Raw genomic sequence first — 22,511 nt, 5'->3', positions numbered from 1 at the left:
AAATGCATGGACTGTTGATGTTGAAGGTTTTGTTTTTAGATTTTGTGTTGGTATCTGGAAAGAGGGAAATTAATGATGAAGATGACTAATCAATTCATAAGTTATTTCATATGAGTGTAATATAGGTCCATTTCATTTTGTTTTTTTATTTTAATAGTTTTAACAGTAACTTCTGTGAGTTTTATTAAAAGAAGGCCAATTAATATCGTGGATATAACATTTTTTAATGTTGTCACATTATAAACAAATGAAAATACTCATGTTCAAAGAAAAGGGTTTGAGGTGTATGTGGTAAAAATTATCATTTAGATTGGAAATGGTTGAGATGCTTCATTATCATTTAAGGAGATAAACATATTTTTCTTATCAACAAATGAATATGAAACAAATTTCTTGCTAATTGTGGAATTTTGACATAGGTTCTCCATTTGAATATGCGTTTTAAGACTTTTCCAAGTATTTAATGTCCAATGCAGATGCTATTTATTAGGTCGTGGTGATAATAAAGCATGTTTTCTCAATCATTTCCCTTGAAATGTGCTCACCAATAAAAAAAAAATCATAGTTTTAGGATTTTTAAAAAAGTTTACAAAATCTGAAATTGTGCGTATGATGAGTAATTTCAAATAAAAAAGAATAAGAAAATCACGTGCCAAATGGTAAATTGTAAAGTTGATATATAAAAAAAGAAATATACTAAAAACGTTTATGAAATGAGTTGGATTTCATTGCCGTATATATTTCTGAGAATGAGCATACTGTATCAGAAAACATGATTTTATCATTGAAATTTATCAAAAATTGCTAATGAAATATGTAATGTTATATAATAATATATATGTATGTAGTGTATATTGTCGTTTAAGATCACTGTTCTCTTAATAGGCAATTTTTATTGGGATGGGGTAAACTTAGAATTTTATTTCATTTGTTCAAAAGGTTAGAAACTTTTTTATACTCTGTTGTTAAGTGAAAGATCTTAGCTTTCGTTTGGTGCCATTTGTGTATACAGAAAATATTTATTTTACTCTGAAGGCAGCAAAATGTTACAAAACTGAATTTTCAGAAATGATGTTGTGGCGTACTTTTAGATCCCGGTTTCCATGACTATGCTGCACTTATTTTTTGGCGAACAGGCAAATTTATTTTTCTAATTCAAATATCTTTCAACCTATATAGGTTTACAAAAATTCTGGGGGAGGGGGGTGTCTTCTGTTATCTGGCCCATAGACTATTATACTATACTTGTTATATTGGTTATAATTTCTTGGCTTCCCAAGGTTTTTTCTTAATAATGTACCTACTATTACAAATTTATACAATATGCTAGTACATGTATTTGATACATGTATAATGTATATTAGGGACAGATAAGACAAATTGGTATTTGCATACTTTTTTGTGTTAAATGAAACTTTGTTGAATTTTTCACAGAGAAAATTATTTTCATTACTTTTTGCATATTTTATTATTTTCTAAATATTGTAGGCTTCTTCTCCAGCTTGCACAGAACTTGAGATGGTAGTTATGGATTGGTTAGGAAAGATGCTAGATCTTCCTGCAGAATTCTTATTCTCATCTGGTGGGAAAGGTGGGGGAGTCATTCAGGTATGTTACAGAGTTAGAAAATATGTCACTGAGATTTTGGAATTCTACGTTACAGAATGTTATTGTGATAAGTAAGGGTTTAGTCCAGTCTTGTAAAGTTTGAATTTGGAAATGTAACAGCATTTGTTTTTAAATTTGTCAACTTTGACTTTCATAAAGATCTAATCTACTTATTTTAATTCAAAATTTAGGTATTTCTGAAACTTTTCCATTTTTTTTTAAAGAAACACAAAGTTTGAAAATTGATACAAATATATTGTTATCACCAATTTTTGTCATTTTGCAAATTTATAACTATTTATATTGATACAGGGTACTGCCAGTGAAGCAACATTAGTTGCTTTGTTGTCAGCCAGGACTAGAATGATCAGGAAATTAATGGCCACTTGTGAATACAGTGAACATGCAGAGATCATCTCTAAACTTGTGGCATATGGTTCTGAGCAGGTAAGGTTAATGATGTTCATATGATCTTTACTTGTGACTTACTGCAATTGATGTTCTCTACTTGTGGCCTACTGCAGTTTCTGATCTCTACATGTGATTTTCTGTAGTTTTCATTTCTACTTGTGGTCTACTGCAGTTTATGATGTCTACCTGTGGCTAACTACAGTTTCTGAACTCTACCTGTGGCTAACTACAGTTTCTGATCTCTACTTGTGTCATTGCTGCATGTACTATCACTAACCACATATGAAGCATTTTACACCAGTGGACAAGAAAGTATCAAATGAGAGAACATAGATATGATGTCAATAAAGAATACATGCATTACACCCAAGGAATAGAAATTTTTGGATTTCATTAGAAGCAACTTCATATCATTCTTTAAAGCAAATCAAAAATATCTAATGATATTTCAGAGTCATTCATCTGTGGAAAGAGCTGGTTTGATAGGCTGTGTGAAGATGAGAGAAATTTCAGCTGACGACAAAGGTGCCATGAGAGGAGATAAATTAAAACTTGCCATAGACAAAGACAAATCCAGAGGACTTATTCCTTTCTTTGTAAGTATTCATCTGTAAATTGCAGATCAGGAACAGGGAAAACTCTCTTGTCATCTTTATTATTATTTTGCAAGTACCTCAAGTTTAATTGGTTTTTACAACCATTTATCATATACATGAAATTAAATGACCCATTTTAATATTTTTCTACTGTCTTATTCCTTTTTATATGACCAAAAAACTTGGTGGTAATGAGGTACAAAGGAATTTATGAAAGCAGCCTGAAGCAGAACTAGTGAATAGGGTTCAATTGGCTGTGGTCATATCATGCTGGACTGAGAGAAGCTTCTTATTAAAATAATTTATGTCCTTCAGTAGCTACTGACTGAATCTTTTGGTAAATATTGCAGAGGTAGTCATCAGAAACTATTATTTGGGGATTATGTTTTTAGAATGGATATGATATGCTCGTTAAGACATGTATTTATTCTGTTTATGTCATTAGGTCTGTGCCACACTAGGGACCACGCCAATGTGTGCCTTCGACAACATTTTAGAAATTGGACCTTTATGTAAGTATGTCTACCTGAAGTTCTTTTTTTGAGTTAACTGTGATATGTGTATGGTGATTAGAGTTGACTAGTGACCTAATAAACTCCAACAAAGACTCAGTGTTTTCAAAGCTGTAGGCATTTTACATAAAATCAATAATCAATAAATCAATAAATCTGTCATTATCTGATGATAAACCCAAGTAATATGGAATGTGGTCTTAAATCATGACATGTGTAAGTAGTAAAAGATTTTATTATCACAGCTCTGGTCACATTCATACAACAATAATGTCAATCAAAACCCCTGATCATTCCAATCAGATCGCAGCTGTGAAGTAACGGAGTAATAGCTCGGGTCACATTCATACAACAATAATGTCAGATTGCAGCTGTGAAGTAATGGAATAATGAGAGATTTATTTTTGAATTTGCTGCATTCTTTACCATAATATTACTTTTATGGAAGTTCTAATTTAATTTCATTGTATTGAGATTTTAATAGAAGCAGCAATCCAAAATACTGTTAAAAAATATCACACATTAATCTTCTACCTTGAGTATCATATTATTATACATTACTCCAAAGTAAACTTCAGACTTTGTTATTTTTTTAGGTCAAGAAAGTGATATTTGGATGCATGTAGATGCAGCCTATGCTGGGAGTTCATTTATTTGTCCAGAATTTAGATCTATTTTAAATGGTGTTGAAGTAAGTTGTTAAAATATCTCATTATTAAGGTTTAGATTTAGTTATACCATCATTAAGATATGTTAGTTTTAGACTTCTGTATTCTTAATACTATGGCATGAAAAAATGGCCAGAAAGACATTAATCTTATACATAAATACTTCAAGAAATGAAAAATGAAATCTTAATGTTTTGAAGCAATTTTACTTATTAACAATTTCAGCTATAGTATGTCTTAAATCTTCGCAAAAACAAAGTTTGGGGGTTATATAGATATGTTACACCCTGTCTGCCCATCTATCTGTCTGTCTATCTGTCCAAACTACTTTCTAAGTAGAATTGTCAGGAATTTATGTTTGGACAAAAATTGTAGAAAAGACAGCTGTTGGACTTAAGTGTTTTCAGCAAAACTTGTTTTGTCCTCAATTTCTCTTCAGTGACTTGCAGGATTCTTATGAAACTTAATGAGGTGTTACATTACCATATTGGGTTGTGCACATTGTCAGAAGTTTATTTTTGAACAGAAATTGTAGAAATGATGACCTTTGGTACTTAAGCAATTTTAGCAAAAATTGGTCTGATGCGTTGTCCACAACTCCTACTTACCAACTTGCGGGATTGTAATGAAACTCAATGGAGTGTTAGATTACCATATGGAGATGTGCGTTTTGTCGGGAATTAGTCATATTCTGTTGTGTTGGCGTTAAAAAATAGTACAGATTGCTGTTTGGAGTTGGTTGTTGTAGAAATGACAGTAAATTGTGTGTCAAAAGTGCTGTGACTATCCACCATAAAAATAGTCCAATGATTTGTGTATGAATGATATGAATCATATGTCCACATTGGTCCCCAACTGTACAGGGATCAACAGGCTGCAGGGGTATTAGTCCTGTTTGCTCAATGTCTAGTTTCTTCTTTTATATCTGTATTGTTCTCACACAAGTTCCACTAGTTTTTACAGTATGTTTTTTTTATGTTTATTGTAGGATTTATTATTGATGTCTTTACAGTTGTATAATGTAAATGTTGAATACACTGTTATACTTATTTTGTTTCAGTATGCAATGTCTTTCAACTTCAATCCTCACAAATGGTTGATGGTAAACTTTGACTGTTCAGCAATGTGGTATGTATAAATTTATACAGAAAACATTGAACGCATAAGAAACATGGTAGAATATCACAACAATGTGGTATGTATCAATTTATAGAGAAAACATTTAACAGATAAGGAACACGGTAGAATATCACAACAATGTGGTATGTATCAATTTATAGAGAAAACATTTAACACATAAGGAACATGGTAGAATATCACAACAATATGGTATGTATCAATTTATAGAGAAAACAGTTAACACATAAGGAACATGGTAGAATATTACAACAATGTGGTATGTATCAATTTATAGAGAAAACGTTAAACACATTAGGAACATGGTAGAATATCACATCTCTTTAGACTGTAGATCATATAATAATTGTTGATGTATGTTACTTCATGTTTTCATTTTACACTGAATATAACATGTTCAATTTTTCATCACATGCTTGTATCAACTTAAGTCCCTAATATCACCTTAGGACACTGGATGATATAGGGTTGATATGGCATGTGTTGATACTCAGTAGGGTTGTAAAATAAGGTATGTTATATATGGTAAATGATACAGGATTTCAACAATTGCTTATAACATCTATAAATAAATGTATGTTTTGATGTAAATATATGATAAACATGTACATGTATAATCTTACATGGTAATATTTTGAAATACTTTTATTAGGATCTGCCACATAAAAAAAGGAAAACAAAGTACATGTATTCTTGAACTATATCAACTAATATTAAATAAGGAACTTTTACTTAAACTTCACACAACATTTTAATACTGAAAAGCTGCATAGAATAAACTAGAAAGAAACTAGGAATGACTTTACTTAGATCTGCTAATACTACTGATTAATCTTTTGTGTACATCACCATAAACAAGAGATATTTATATTCTATCATTTCAGGGTTAAAGACAGTGATTTAATCAGTGATGCATTCAATGTTGATCCTTTATACTTAAAACATGACCATCAAGGCAAAATACCAGATTTCCGGGTAAGTAGTTAATCTTGGTAACCATTTTATTTTCCTGGAAAACCAATAAGTTAATGTGGCATAATTTTTTTATTCATATATCTGTTTATTGTCATAACTTCTGTTTAAAGTTCTGTATATTCATTCAATAGTTAGTTTGTTAAAAAATATTAAATTATTGGGAAAACCTATAAAATGTATAAAAAGTAATCTATTGGTAGTCATACTGAACAAACATTCTTGTCCTTGTCAAGAATGTTTGCAGATTTAAATAGAGAGAAGAGCTAGCTTCTGGCATTCAATCACTATTTGGTGGTTCACAATTTGGTGGTTCACTATTTGGTGGTTCACAATTTCCAAATTTAGTGTGAATAAGTCTTTTAAGATGTCAGTAAATTTTCTTCACACTTTGGAGACTTGTCAAATAAATATTACTCTTTAATTAAAATTGTAAAACTTAAGGTTACTGACCTTATTTTCAAAGTACAAGTATACATGTATTTGTTTTATAAATACCTATAGTTTTCAATATTAAAAAAATTTCTAATCTATAGATATCTTGGTTTTTTGTATACTCGGTAGGGAATTAAACTTTTCCCAAATGAAATATTATGAAATATAAGGATTTCTGTATGTCAGTTGAGATTTTTAGCAAAACAGATTACACCTCATTAATATTTTTTACTCCCTTCAAAGATGGGATGTATTATGGCATACCGTTGTCCGTCCGTCTGTCCATGGTCCACACTTCGGACAATAACTCAAAAACGCTTTCACCAACTTTAATGTTACTTTGGTAAATTGTTCATATCTATTGACATAAGCTTCCTTTCGATTTTTATAAATTTCAGATTGTTTTCGTTTCCTTGTTATGAATTTTTTCCTTAAAAAAAGGGGAATTTTTTTCAAGTTTTCGGACAATAACTCAAAAACACTTTCACCAACTTTTATGAAACTTTGGTGCATTGTTTATATCTATTGATGTAGGCTCCCTTTTGATTTTTATAAATTTCAGATTTTTTGTTTCCGTGTTATGAATTTTTTTCCTTAAAAAAAGGGGGATTTTCAAGTTTTCACACAATAACTCAAAAACACTTTCCTCAACTTTTATGAAACTTTGGTGAATTGTTCATATGTATTGACATAAGCTCTCTTTCTATTTTTCTAACTTTCAGATTTTTTGTTTCTGTGTTATGAATTTTTATACTAAAAAAAGGGGGGTTTTCAAGTTTTCACACAATTACTCAAAAACACTTTCACTAACTTTTATGAAACTTTGGTGAATTGTTCATATCTATTGATGTAAGCTCCTTTCTGATTTGTATTAATGTCAAATTTTACGTTTCGGTGTTATGAAGTTTTACTCTTTAAAAAAAGCTGGAAATGGCCAAGGAAATTTTATTCATTGAAAAATCGTTTAAAGGCTAAAAACCACTAATTCCACTTCCCATAGGCTTCTATGCTAATTTCACAATATTCAATGGCTTCTCTGGACTTTACCTTAACTTTAACCTGCAGATGACTATATATCAGCATGATTCTACATATGTCAGCTCACAATCCTCAGAATGGCATGTGGGGTTAGCAGACTTGCAGTGCAGTACTGGTCACCGGAAGTGAAGGGTCTATAAATAGCATGGGAAATCCCAGTGTTTTCACAAGATAGGGGTATATTTAAAAATCATTATGGAGATTAGGCTTCACATCACAAGAAGCAAAATGCACCTATAAAATGTACAGAAATGTTTTTCCTTTCAGAAACTGTTTAAATTTTTAAAATAAGATGAGAACTTTTTTCACAGCACTATGAGGAACAGGGGTAATTTCTGCGTAGAACTATTTTTGCGTACGTTCCAAATGCTCATTGGTTGAATTGGTGGTCTGTAACCTAAAACAGACCATTTGTTATGATGATCAACTAATAAATATAAAAGGTACTTGGTAACCTTGTCAGAAAAGTGTGTTTTAAAGAAGATAGAAATGTATGGGTGGAAAATCAAGACAACAAACTTAGTTAAACTTGAGGTAGCCTTGATAGTGCCAAATTATTTGTGCATTTTTTATTTACTTTTTTTTGGAGGGGATGGTATTTGACAGGGCTCACAGTATTTCTTGTTGATCATATAAATTCATTAAAAGCATAAGGACAAGTTAAAAGGGCAACAGGCGTATCATGCACTTAAAGCGCAGCTCTTTATTATTACATGTATTGACTTTCAATAAAGGTTTTTAGTTTATTATAGGTATGCTATAAGGGATATTATATTTCTAACAATTTACATTCTTGTTACAGCATTGGCATATACCACTTGGTAGAAGATTTAGGTCTTTAAAGTTATGGTTTGTACTCAGGCTGTTTGGCCAGGAAGGACTTCAGGAGTATATAAGAAAGGTAGGCTAGTATTCTGTACTCTGGCTGTTGGGCCAGGAAGGACTTCATGAGTATATAAGAAAGGTTGGCTAGTATTCTGTACTCTGTCTGTTTGGCCAGGAAGGACTTCATGAGTATATTAGAAAGGTAGGCTAGTATTCTGTACTCAGGCTGTTTGGCCATGAAGGACTTCATGAGTATATAAAAAAGGTAGGTCAGTATTCTGTACTCAGACTTTTTGGCCAGGAAAGACTTCAGGAGTATTTCAGAAAGATAGGCTAGTATTCTGTACTCAGGCTGGTTTGCCAGTAAGGACTTCATGAGTATATAAGAAAGCTAGGTTACTATTCTGTACTCAGGCAGTTTGGCCAGGAAGGACTTCATGAGTATATTAGAAAGGTTGGCTGGCATTCTGTATTCAGGCTATATGGCCAGGAAAGACTTCAGGGGTATATAAAAAAGTTAGGCTAGTATTCTGTACTCAGGGAAGGCCAGGAAGGACTTCATAAGTATATAAGAAAGGTAGATTAGTATTCTGTACTTAAGCTTTTTGGCCAGGATTATTTACTGATCTGAAGTGTATCAAGAAGTAGTATGATATGGTATGATATGATATTACAACATTAAGTAAGTTATAAGACTAAGATAAAGACAGGTAAAGAAGAGGAGAAAATGTCTAGGTATTACAACATCATAGTTAATTCTGATGAAAATACGATGGAATTATTTAGTTTTGGACATGAAGGACTTATACTTGAGAAGCTTTAACTTATAGGCCCCTAAGCAAAACTGAACTATTAGTACATAGTACATTATCAACACTTGTAATACATAATACACAAATTAAGAAAAAATACAAGAAGCAGTAACTAAGAAACAGGGTCAAAACTATCCAAGATTTAATACAGACTTTAAAAAAGAAATCAATAACGCAATAAGTTTTTTGCAAGAAAGTTTCAGTAAAACATGGTTCATAGTCAAATCTATCCTGAAAATTTTGTTATATAGAAAAGTCTCCTATTTATGGCTTCATTCTAAACCTTAACTCTACGTCACATTGATGAAGAATATATGTGGTGCTTTGAAGGCAAGTTGGTTATTTAGCTGTTTATATTCTCTTTCCAGGATGTGAAGTTAGCACATGAATTTGAAGAGCTTGTGAAATCTGACAAGAATTTTGAGATTGTTGGCAAAGTTGTACTTGGACTTGTTTGTTTCAGATTGAAGGTTTTTAAGTTAACTTAATATGAAATTAAAAAGATGTATCAAAGCAAATTAAGCAAAGTATAGTTCTCACTCATTCTTCTTGGTAAAGTTCTTGATCCATTGGTTCAAATCATATTTTGGAGAAACATTTTTATAAATATTAATGGCCTGTTTGTAAGTGAAATATTTGCTTGCCCACTATTATTTTTACCACCTTCAGTCTTGAAACTGCTGGCTTGTTTTCCATTAACCAGTACAAACCAACTTTCTTTATATCTAAATCCGTCTGTTTTTTTTACTGTCACAGATGAACCAATAATGGAGCACTAATCATTGTTTCAAGATTGAGGACTGCATTCATTGTGAAATTTGTTTTTTACAAGAATTTTGTTTCGTTGAAAGAATATTGTATAAATCCAGACCTTAATTTTGTTTTCATGGTTAAAAGTTAGATACCAGTGGTGAAAATGCTGTATAAATTACTCAGAACAAAACTTTCTTTTTGAATATTTCATGATTTTACTGTGATATTTGGTGACTTATATGGTATAATTAAGTTTATATATTTGTTTTGCCTTTTTTTTCAGGGGAGTAATGAGAGAAATGAAGTATTACTAAAGGCTATAAATGATGATGGAAGAATTCACTTAGTGCCATCCAAATTCAGAGACACATACTTTTTAAGATTTGCTGTATGTGCATCCAGAACTAAGTCAGAAGATGTAAAATTTGCTTGGACAGTTGTTCAGGAATTATCTAATAAACTGTCTTCAGTGCCCAGCAATTGTAACATTGTCCACAATAACCATTCCTGAAAGTATGTGTTTGTAATAAAATAAACAGTATTCTTTTTATTTAAGATTTTACCACTTTGATTCTTTTTTAGAAGTAAATGTCTGATTAGACCCATTTCCAATTTGTTGCCATTATAAATTTGTTATACTTTAATTCTTTTGTAACTGAAAATTTTTTTTGTCTTATATTTTATGTTTGTATAGTTATTTGGAAATCTAAGTCGTAATTTATACTGAAGACCTTTTACTGATGGTATGGACCTTTTTTTGTTCGGCAAGCATTCTCATTTTTTTTCTTGTTGACTTTTATTAGGAGTAGTCAGTATGGCCAAGAATACATTCTTTCATTCATAACAAAAAATGTTCAAACTATAAATTTTTTGTCATTCAAGATAAGATTTTAATATTTGTACTATATTGGTTCTCAAGGTTGTTCTTTCATCTTGGGTGGTAAGGTTTTCATAATTGGCTCATATAAAGATCACTTCAAAACAATGTGTCCCACACCATTGTTGGTGGCTTTTTCTCTCAAGTTCAATTATTGATTTTCAACTATTTTGGACATTTTTGTTTGTGATGATTGGTTTATGAAATTTATGTTGATTGCCATCATGTAGTCTTTGTAGCAGAATTAATTTATGGCAGGGCTACATGGAGGATTATAATATATATTTTTTTTTTGTTTTATGACTTGCAAAAGTAGTTGAGGTAATACTTCCTGATTCTTAAAACTGTTGGTCAAAATTTTATTTAAAGAACTCCTCAACCAAATCATTTGGTATAGATCTAGAATGTGTTTTTTTCATTTACTGTCAAGGAGTTTTTGGCCTTGTATTACCTCCTTTAATCTGTCTTATTTTTGTGTATCCATGTACATGTCCTTTTTTGACTTCAAATGGTTGTGACAATTTTATCTTCAAGTATTGTATTGTTTTGTTTTTAAGTAAATTTAGTTAACTATTTTCCTGGCTTTTGTCTTAAATTGTATTTGCCATAGACTTGCATCATTCACAGATAGTTAGGTTCCCAATCTACAAGACCTCCTTAAGGTTCTGCTCAAGTCAAGATCTAGGACATTAATTGTAAAGATGTTAAGAATGCATTTATTGTATTCTTGAAAACTTTGCTTAAGGCTAAAAACCACTAATTCCACTTCCCATAGGCTTCTATGCTAATTTCACAATATTCAATGGCTTCTCTGGACTTTACCTTAACTTTAACCTGCAGAGGACTATATATCAGCATGATTCTACGTATGTCAGCTCACAATCCTCAGAATGGCATGTGGGGTTAGCAGACTTGCAGTGCAGTACTGGACACCGGAAGTGAAGGGTCTATAAATAGCATGGGAAATCCCAGTGTTTTCACAAGATAGGGGTATATTTAAAAATCATTATGGAGATTAGGCTTCACATCACAAGAAGCAAAATGCACCTATAAAATCTACAGAAATGTTTTTCCATTCAGAAACTGTTTAAATTTTTTAAATAAGATGAGAACTTTTTTCACAGCACTATGAGGAACAGGGGTAATTTCTGCGTAGGACTATTTTTGCGTACGTTCCAAATGCTCATTGGTTGAATTGGTGGTCTGTAACCTAAAGAGGCACTTTTTGTCTTAGAAAAAATAAATAACTATACAGGTATCTTCCTATACACATACTGAATGCATTTGCAAAGTTTAAGTGAAATGTGACGAGCACTTTTTTAAATATTTGATTTTTAAATATAGGGTAACCAAGTTGTGCGAGCAAAAAAGTGACAATATTCTACCATACTTAAATGCATTAAATATTTGCAAAGAACTTTTTCTGACTTTTCAAATAAAAAATATCAATCACAACTTGTTTTTTAACAATATTAATGAAGAGATAGTTTTAAAAGTAATCATTTTCTGAGAAATCGGTCTATTTTTAAAAATTTATTTCTGACATGCCTCCCCCTTTTTTCTTGATCACATGTCAAAAATCCTAAATCTTTAAATTTTCACAAAAGGTGATATCTTTGGCTTTAAATTTGTAAATACAGTGTTTTCACATTAAAACATGACCAGTAAAGGGCACCTAAAGCAAAATAAGTACTCAAAAATGGATTTTCCATGTTGCCATAGGGGAATGCTTATATGGCCTTAACCGCAGTAATGAAAGTGAGTTTTTCCTCATTTCTAACCTAATTTTTGCTCAAATCTACACAAAACTTGATTTCAAGTGCTTATTACCACCATAATTAGGTAAATATAGCCCTCAAAGTTTAATATTTGATATTTTTACTAAATTTTCTACACTTTTTACAAGATAGGACATAAAAATCAGCCAAAAAGACCAATTTTCCATAATTTGGACCTATAACTTAAAAAAATGCATATTTTGAAGGATTTTTGTAGTGTATTCCTCTCATGGCAAAGTTAACAAGATCTTCAAGTAGTTTAAAGCTATTTCACAACATTTTCATTTTGCCATGGCTTCAGCTTAAGGCTAAAAACCACTAATTCCACTTCCCATAGGCTTCTATGCTAATTTCAAAATATTCAATGGCTTCTCTGGACTTTACCTTAACTTTAACCTGCAGAGGACTATATATCAGCATGATTCTACATATGTCAGCTCACAATCCTCAGAATGGCATGTGGGGTTAGCAGACTTGCAGTGCAGTACTGGTCACCGGAAGTGAAGGGTCTATAAATAGCATGGGAAATCCCAGTGTTTTCACAAGATAGGGGTATATTTAAAAATCATTATGGAGATTAGGCTTCACATCACAAGAAGCAAAATGCACCTATAAAATCTACAGAAATGTTTTTCCTTTCAGAAACTGTTTAAATTTTTTAAATAAGATGAGAACTTTTTTCACAGCACTATGAGGAACAGGGGTAATTTCTGCGTAGGACTATTTTTGCGTACGTTCCAAATGCTCATTGGTTGAATTGGTGGTCTGTAACCTTAATGCCTCTGGTGTTTTACAAAAATTCATGTTTCCTTCCTTCACAATACATGTTACTACAGCCATATTTTGCTAACAGAAGTGAAAGCATAAAAAATAATGCTAGCTTGCACTGCATTATACATTTAGGAACAGGACTGTATGAATTTCAGACTTCCAATCTTGTTTCTGACAGCTGTAGATTTATTCTAAAATATGTTGTTTACACAATTGTTTTAAATGTTATGTTTTTCTTTTCAAAGTTAGACATGTGCTTATGTGTTAAATACATATAAAGATGCATTTAACAATGATTTATTGTCAAATTTAATGTATTATTAAACTGTGAATGAAAAAAAATCATTAAGGAATTCATAGATTTTGACTTGCGCTGAATCTAAGTCTATAATTTTTGTCCTCATCCACAATTCAAGCAAGCAACAGAGTTTCCATGGGCTACATGTAGTCCTAAACAGACAACTCTTCTTGGACCACTAAGTGGATTTTATTCACCAATTTTAAAATTCACCATATATTTTGATTTTTTGGATGTTTTAGTACATGTGATACAATAGGGACACTTTGTGGTGCAGGTTTTAGCTTGTATTGTACTGCAATTGTGTTAATTGTTCAGTTTTACAGGAGTTATTATCCAAATCACCCACCAAAAGAGGTAAATACGGGCTGTTTCAGTTCAATAAGGTAATGTTTTTTTTTTAGGATGGTTCATCTTTGTGTTATCAAGAACAACCGAGTCAGTATTGCCACCTTTATTTGGCTGTACATAATTACGTAACAAAAATATCAACTTCATGCTTTGTGTGGAAAAAAATGATAAATGATATGACATAAATATGCTGAATATGATAATAATCACAAATCAAACAACAGATCAGTGATCCAATGCATTTAGTGTTTCACTCACTAGGCTGACTGAAAATGTGCAGTGTGAAAAGAAGTCTTGAACTGAATGCCTATATGGTGAAATGTGAATGATTGTGAAATGCAACCTCCCATGCACACAACTTTTTAAATTCATCTGTAGTAACTTTTACATCAGTATTTACAACTTATGAGTTTTTCACACCGCACACATTTATCAGGTATTTAACAAATGAAACTATTACAATGTTGTTGAGTTAATGAATTAAGTTAATTGGACTCCTATCTATTACAATGTTGTTGAGTTAATGAATTAAGTTAATTGGACTCCTATCTATTACAATGAGAAAATGATTCTACAAAATATAAAAAAGTAAAACAAAAAGTACTGAAATATTATAGCAGACTCATTTTTTTTCCTTTTCACATTCAATTTATATATTTTTTTCTTGATTTTAATACAACACAAATATATAAATCACAAGATAATAAGATCAGTAATTATCCAGTCAAAAATTAACCTGAAATGATATCCACTCTTAATGGAAGATCAACTTACTTTACAAACACCATAATTAGAATCTCTATTTCTATGTTCTCAAAACAAATGACCAAAGTTTTTTTTTTGTTTCCGTAACAAAAAAAAACAAGATTTATACAGCTTTGGTGGTTCCAAACAAAAACATAATAATGGGTAAAAATGATACTTAAGTTTCTCAATGATAGCACCCTACCAAAACAACAATAAATATTTTCTTTGGTGTATACTGAGTGCAAGGAATAACGGCAGAATTTATGAGATCAAATCCATTACATGTACTTTCCTAAAATTAATAGTATTTTGACCAAAATGTGAATTAATTTACTTTTGGATGATGAAGCTTAACATTCAGTTTCGTGTCTACTTAATGAAAACAACTTTAAATCCCCTTTCAAATCCTCATTTTCACAATGTACTTTGTAATCAAATGTGACCTAAAACCTTAGAAGATTGTAAAAGATGACTGCATTCCTTGTAATCAATATGCAACCTTATACAAGTATATACATGTATGAGATATACATACTAACTATGGACTGGTTCTAATGAGACATTAAATTGCACCATTGATTTGAGAACTGTACAATGAAATATAACAACACAAATCTTAATACATCTATATTCAAACTCTACATGCAAATGATAAAAAGGATTTTTAACTTGTACAACACATTATAATATATTAAGTCATCTGATATAATGACCTTATCCAATTCAGGCTGGTTATTCCAAACTTCACACACTCTTTATGAATTCAGAACTTTAAATGGATGCTAATCTATATATATGTATATGTATGTATTATGCAACAACTATATATACAGTAATTGATTATTACAAATAAATTAAGTTTTTAAAACATGTTCTCCATTTTATCTTATATACAAATTTATTGAGTTGAGAGAGATGATAATAAGTTTTAATGCTTTACTTTGTAAATGGACCAAATATTTGTTTAACATTTCTTAGACATCAAGGAAAGAAACCTGCATTGTACATGTATTCTTAGGATTCAGACCCTCTTAATTAGGGTGTACCAGGCAGTTTCTACAAGCACTTCTCAAAGTCTTGTAATTCAAATGTTTTAATGTACGATTTTCACCGAAGAAACCTATTCTAAAATATTTCTCAACTCACCATAGTAAAATTTCAGAAATTGAGAAATAAACCACTCGAACCAGAAGTATATGTGTATCTAATTCATAGTATTTTTCATATATAACTGTACATAATTTCAAATTTTCAAACATAACAAGAAGTAGATATACATGTAAAATAAGACAACAACAGTTTTCAAAAAAGTTATCCTTGAGATTTCAGCTGCACAAGGTCAAACAGAGAGAGTTATAGAAATTATAATCCAGCTGAACAAAATATCTGATATTTTACATAGATACCTACTAATTTAGCAAAGCCAAAACTTAATTCATTACTGGTCATAAAATACGAACAATGCCAACTGAATCAAATTTAAGAAGAAAGATAAGAAGCACAGAAAACATTATTCTGGACTTAACACATAATGCAGTTCACCATCATACAAAAACTGCCAATATGTGACTGTATGTGTGTTTATCTGTACATAAACTATGAAATGACAGTAACATTAATATACAAATAAAACATGCACCAAATGAACACAAGATTTAAATTGGAACATATTGTTTCTTATGAAATCCTCTCCAATTCATTTAAGAATTTTTGTTTGTACCATTCAAGGAAACAAACTACTAACTTTAACATGCCAACATGAACAAAATACTTCTCCAAAATCTTCACACTATACAACCAGTCCTATTAAATTTAATTCTCACCAAAATTAACAATACACACGAGCCTTTCTAAAAGCCCTGCTCAAGTCCACCCTGTGGACAAACCCACTGATCCAAGCAAGGAATGTTAATAGCATTTTTACTTGTAACAATCTTCATTCTGCCCAGCAGCATTTATTCCCTAATGATATGTCAACACTCATTACATCATCTCTTCAAATGATGCCATTAAGTCACTCTGAGCATTTATATCTATCCTATTGGCCATCTGTAAATACAAAAAAATAATAAAAACACTGATCTGATCATTCAATAACTGTTTTCTAAACTAAGCCAATAATAGACAAAATTTGACTCCTTAATATGAGTATTTAGCGTTAATTGCTTTGTAAGATTTAGTCACATTTACTATTTGCGAGCCCAGAAAAACTCTCCAAGTAGTTCTTGGGTTACTATGGGTGTCATGGCATGTGATATGGAACAGGTCCAGGAACATTACTTTATGCAAAAATAAAAAGTATAAATATACTGTTCTGGACACTAATGTAACGGTGTATGTGTGTGTTCTCTTAACCTCAGACACGACCATGACATCATAAGAAAAGGACAGTGTAAGTATTTTAAAATAATGCTGATGTTTACCGCTTCTCTTCTCCTCCTTTCCTGTTCTTTTCTTCGCTCTAATTCTTTTGCCTTTCTGTCTGCCTCTCTCTGAATTGCAGCAGTGTCATGAACTGCTGACCTCCTGGCAGCATCTAATGCCTCCTCTTCCTCTCGTTCCCTGTCAAAGTGAATTTTAGAGAATTATAATAAAGCAAATCAGAAGAAATATTCTTTGTAACTTGTAAAAGTTGGATATATTGATATATCAACTCCCTTCATTTAATTTCAACATCATGACATTTTGAAATAAAATAAAAAGCTTTGCTGAGCACAGCATAAAACAACCGCAGCCAGTTGAACACTGTTCATTTGGGGCAAGTGTGGACACAATATTAGTTTTTGACACACTTAAACACAGGGACTTACAGCTCATTATCAACACAAAAACTGGTCTGAGTACAATATTGAATAATATCTTGAAATTCAATTTAGGCAAAAAGTTCTGCTTTCAGGGAGCTTTTATAAAATACTTTGAATCCCATTATTTAAAATCAAAAAGCTGTTAGCACTGGAGGTTTTTGATTCAAGTGAAAATAGTACTATACACTCAATTTGAAAGATTACATGATGTAAAATAGAAATGTATTTCATAAATTTGCATTTCCCATATAACTTAAAACTGTCTTTGTTCTGAAATGTAGAGCCTGAATGACTTAAATACTTATTTCAAAGATAGGCACACCAGTTAACCTTTGTAACAATTCATGTGGGAGATTCTTTCCCACTGACACTGTCTTGTATAGGAGATTTTTACGTAAAGAAAATTTTTATGTGAAAATTTAATTATTTAGTAGATGAAACGCAAGATTTAAAAAAAAAAAAAAAATGTTTTTTGAATCTTTTTATCAATTTGAATTTTCCAGCTTATTTTACTTAGTTAAAATTACTACTCTTCACTTCCTGTCTAGTGTGTTAAATTATACATGTCTAACACATTTAACACTTCTTAACACATTTTGCAGAAATTAAATTTTCTGAGAGCAATTTCATAATTAAACAGCTTTCCAAAAGAGGGGACTGAAATCTTCATTTGTTTTTAAAGTCTAGATCTTAATTGTATTTGCAGCAATGATAGAATACTGTTAAGATGAATAATTGTCTGAAACATATTTACCGCTTTTGAAAGAGATTTGAATTGATATAAATATTAATCATAAATCAACTATATTATGTGTATTGTTCAAAAACAGTAGGGCAGTTCCTCACATAAGGTATTTTGATCCTGAAGGATAAAAATCCCCCCAAAAAAAGAACTTGAAAAATGAACAAAGTCCCATAACTCCAATACAAATTGTCGAATCAAAATAGCGGTTAAGTATGATCAACTACATATGATGACAAACAATCCTACAAAATTTGGTCAAATTCTGTTCAGCCATTTCTGAGAAGTTGCGTCCACAAGCTTTCGGACGCATGGACAGCATTTTTATGTTCCCGTTCCGCATTGAGGCGGGGACAATTAACAAATACTGATTGAAACTTCCAGAAGAAATCCAATGAAAAAAAATGTCAAAATTCAACCAAGAATAAAAAAATTGATTTTTTGGGGGTGTGGCCCCTTTGACCCCTTTCAACTTGAAATCTGATTGATAATGCAAGCAGTAAGTTTCATGAGGAATCCAATTAAATCTAGAAATATTGGAGCAAGCTCTAAAGAGAATACCCTCCCTGATTCAAATGTAAAACCTTTAATTTGGATTAATCTCCCTTTGGAGTCATCCAACAGTAATTACACTGACAGTTATCATTTTCCTTCATGCACATCTACATAGCATACACATCCTTCCAATTATATTTCATCAAAAACTCGAGAGGTCTAGGATGAGTTGCGCTTTTAAGGTTTTGAAAAATAATACCTTAAATTTGGATGTCAGATGACAGTATTTGAATTCCTTTAAGCACATTACATATGATACTCAACATTCCTATAAAATTTCATAAAAATCCCTAAAGCCATTTAGGAGGAGTTGCGCTTACCTGGAGTGTGGACAAACGGACAGTTAGATGATGATTCCTATATACCCCCCAACTCAACTTTAGCCATCTATAGGCAGAATATGCTAAATGCTACTAGAAATCTGTTATATTCTTAAAACAGAACTTCATAAGAAACAAATCAAATAAGAATTATCAAAATTGAATACGAATTAAACTTTCTATGTCTATTTTAAATTAACACCTATTTTACCCTTTTTAGCAGCAAGGTACGGGCTTATGACCCATTTTAAATACCAAGCTTCCTCTAGCAATAAATAACAATACATAAAAATTTCATTAAATTTGATTAACTAAACTGAAGTTATCGCACAGACTTGAAAAAATTTACAACAATGATGACCACATCATTACTTGATATGACTGCACTTTTTGCAGCTGTACAATTGTTACTATTTTGTTTTATTCAACTTTCATTATGAGACCTATAAACAACCAACAGAAAATGGGGCAGAAAAACTATGGCATTTACTGTTTTAAGTATGAGCAGAAAAAAAAATTAATAAGTTAAGTAACCACACAATTGTGATAAGTAGTAATTGTAGATCTTTGTGTATTATGGTCATCTGGTGAAATTTAACATATTTCAATCTGACAAAATAATCAAGCTTTTTATCATGTGATAAGCAACAGCTTCCTTGAAGTTTAACTTTCTGCATACTTCTGCTTCTCAATCTCTGATCGCAGTCTATTTTTTTCTTCTATTTCTTTGTGTTGTCTCCTCTTTTCTTCTTGCTCCTTGAGAATCTTTTCCTAAAATGGATTAAACATATTCCTATATGCAACACTATATACTAATGAAAAAGAAAAAAAACAAAAAAAAAACAAAAACAAAAACCTTCGAGTTTAATTATTTGAAGACAGAAAGCTTTTCTTTCAATAATTTAACACATTAACGTCTTTTTCCTCTTCCCAAAACGTCCCAATTCATCAAATTTTCATGACTGAGAATCAAAAAAAAAAATAAATCAAAAAATGGATTCACAAATCTGATCTTGAAAAAAGGCAAACATTGTTTAGTATGAAAACAAAGTGGAGGGTTTATACTACTAATTTTGTATTTAATCTCATTTTTTTGTTTTTTTGTTTTTAGGGAAAAAGTGCTTTATTTTTCAGTTTTTGCCAAAAAATGTTAAAATGTTAAAAAAGTTCTGTTACTATTTAATTTAAAGGGGAATGCAGCTTCTTTTTACAATTAGTATATTATGGAATATTCTCTGTTAAAAGACGAGAGACAATGAACAACTTTTTATTTCATTAAGGCATACTTCTTTTGGTATATTTTGAAAAATCTCAATACAATCATAGACTTGTCTGTATACGATTTGCTGTTACCAGGGTAGTATACAGTTGAACTAATGGACTTTTCATTTGGAATGATCCCTTCGCCTTGATGGACTGAAATAATACACAATAGTCTTAACATTTTTTTTTAAAACATAGCAGCAGTATTTACCCTCTCTTCCTTCTGCTTGGCAGCTTTTCTGAACTGTTCAAAACTCTCCATTGCATTGGGTTTCTTCAGGGACGACGGTGTTGACATACTGGCTAAACTAGACCATGATCCAGCATTCTTTACTTTGTAAGGTTCCTGAAATAAGATTGTGAATTGAAGTTGATGAACTGCAGAATGATTAATGGGATATTACCTCTCTACACTAAATCATTTACCATTTATTCAATGATATATTTTCTCTTGCATTATACGGTAAAATTTTGTAATACATATTTTGGGTGTATCAATTTCAGGTTAATAAATAAATAAAAAGGATAACAAAAAAATTAATTACCCTTAATTGTTTAATCAACAAAAATACTAGCCCCATAAAGCATATGTTATGTCATAAATTGTTTGGTATTTGTCTTTCAACTAATCAACAATCATTGGCTTCTAAAGTTTTCATTCTACTATAAGAATTTTCACTTTATGAAACTTTTACTAATCCAGGAAATGAAAACTGAAGTCTTGATTCCCTGAAGAATGAATTGTACATATATCAATTCTCATTAGAATAACTTCTATATGAAGGACATCTTTTATATTTCAGTGTTGTGAAACACATACTCACAAAATAACTAAATGCTTACAAACTTTTCGTTTTTAAATCTAAGGCTAAAAATATATGTAGTTTTGCTTCAGTGATAATTTACCAAAAATTTATAGATATAAAACAATAATTTATCAACCCATAAACTAAAAATTCAAGCATATAAACAAAAACATCTTCTTTCCTTTAACAACAAAAACAGATATGCACCAAAATAAATGAAACCATATGAAGTGAAATTCCACTACATTTAAAATGGATAAGCCAAAACTAACAGTAAACATCTGATCATTGTAAATAATGTCCTTAATACCTATCAACCTTTCTTTCAACTTAAACAAGAATGTGTACCTTTTTCGTCTGAGGAACAGGCGTTTTATTTTCAGTTTGTGACACAGGTCGATAGGAATTAACAGCAGCACTACCAGGAGGAGCCAGTACAGGTGCACTGGATGATGGATTGAGGTTCCCAGAACTAGATCCAAATCTCACACCAACACCACTTGCTGCTGTAATCATAAAGTGACCAGATGTAGATTATTGAATTGTTTAACATGGCACATATTTTCATTTATTTAAACTGAATGCAGCATAATTATTTACATGCTCAGTTTCACTCACATCTGTTTATTTGTTAAAAGGGTCAATTTGTCATTCCAGAATAAGACCCAATAATACATGTAGATGATTTGTAATGAAAAAAGGTGATCTATTACATAAGTTGCACATTTAAAAAATAAACTAATAATCAATATCACATTCCTATAAATTTTGTGTAGGTAATAATTATTGATCATTCTCTGATGGTACATACTATGCATTTGCACATCTCATCATTACTATTTGTTGCCCAATGCCTAATTCTAACAAATACTGGAACTTTAAATATTCTACAAAAAAAATCAAGAAGAAAGGATACATACAGACAGTAGCACCAGGAGGGGCAGGTGGAGCAGGTTTAGGAGGGCTAGGTTTAAAACTGCTATTGCTGTTATCATCTCCTAGATACATGTCCAGAAAATGGTCTGCAGACCCATCTTGGGACTTTGGAGGTGACAGTGGATGTAAGTCAGGAACCCTTTTATCTGGTGTAATCTGTGGTGGAGATATTGGTAGACTGCCTAGCACTGAATTGGCTATACATGTAGGAACTGTTGGTACTATAAGGAAAAATCAAAGCAATGATACTGTTCATTTAGGAATTATGACTATGTATGTTAATATCAAAGTATATTTATCAATACTGAACTTAAAATTCTGTGACTTTTCTACCAACTTTGTCATAAGATAGTTTATAATAATTTTGATACTTTTCATTTGTTCAACTCAAGCAAAACAAAAGTAAAGCAAAATATAAATCAAAATATCTTTGTGTCATTAATAAAACAAGCAATAAGTGATATTCACTTGTACCAGTTTCTGGCCTGTTTCTGAA

The 22,511-nt window shown here is 31.1% G+C and overlaps 2 protein-coding genes across 8 annotated transcripts in view; one reads left to right on the top strand and one right to left on the bottom strand.

Moving 5' to 3' along the window:
- The window catches only part of LOC148610929 (aromatic-L-amino-acid decarboxylase-like), a 29,986-nt gene extending 18,767 nt beyond the window's left edge, over positions 1 to 11,219 (top strand). The window contains exons 7-16 of one of the 2 annotated variants that reach the window (XM_088590855.1): positions 1,489 to 1,608; positions 1,921 to 2,055; positions 2,472 to 2,615; positions 3,061 to 3,127; positions 3,724 to 3,818; positions 4,856 to 4,923; positions 5,817 to 5,907; positions 8,180 to 8,278; positions 9,383 to 9,484; positions 10,051 to 11,219. In XM_088590855.1, coding sequence (XP_088446981.1) covers positions 1,489 to 1,608; positions 1,921 to 2,055; positions 2,472 to 2,615; positions 3,061 to 3,127; positions 3,724 to 3,818; positions 4,856 to 4,923; positions 5,817 to 5,907; positions 8,180 to 8,278; positions 9,383 to 9,484; positions 10,051 to 10,278 — 1,149 coding nt within the window. In that variant the 3' untranslated portion in view covers positions 10,279 to 11,219. The remainder of the gene's footprint in view (positions 1 to 1,488; positions 1,609 to 1,920; positions 2,056 to 2,471; positions 2,616 to 3,060; positions 3,128 to 3,723; positions 3,819 to 4,855; positions 4,924 to 5,816; positions 5,908 to 8,179; positions 8,279 to 9,382; positions 9,485 to 10,050) is intronic. The other variant, XM_088590856.1, reaches the window with a different exon arrangement.
- Positions 11,220 to 13,930: 2,711 nt separating this feature from the next.
- Positions 13,931 to 22,511, bottom strand: part of LOC148610928 (bromodomain-containing protein 3-like) — a 30,051-nt gene continuing 21,470 nt past the window's right edge. For all 6 annotated transcript variants that reach the window (XM_088590854.1, XM_088590850.1, XM_088590852.1 and 3 more), the window contains exons 17-22: positions 22,000 to 22,236; positions 21,428 to 21,585; positions 20,485 to 20,619; positions 19,690 to 19,781; positions 17,013 to 17,151; positions 13,931 to 16,638 (exon numbers count right to left, since the gene is read on the bottom strand). In XM_088590854.1, coding sequence (XP_088446980.1) covers positions 16,573 to 16,638; positions 17,013 to 17,151; positions 19,690 to 19,781; positions 20,485 to 20,619; positions 21,428 to 21,585; positions 22,000 to 22,236 — 827 coding nt within the window. In that variant the 3' untranslated portion in view covers positions 13,931 to 16,572. The remainder of the gene's footprint in view (positions 16,639 to 17,012; positions 17,152 to 19,689; positions 19,782 to 20,484; positions 20,620 to 21,427; positions 21,586 to 21,999; positions 22,237 to 22,511) is intronic.

This window comes from Perna viridis, chromosome 7, assembly GCF_037379345.1.
Source record: "Perna viridis isolate PV_CMFRI_1.1 ecotype Kerala chromosome 7, ASM3737934v1, whole genome shotgun sequence".
Taxonomy (NCBI): Eukaryota; Metazoa; Mollusca; class Bivalvia; order Mytilida; family Mytilidae; genus Perna; species Perna viridis.
The sequence above is the reverse complement of the archived record's forward strand: the minus strand, read 5'-3'. Positions and strand labels throughout refer to the sequence as shown.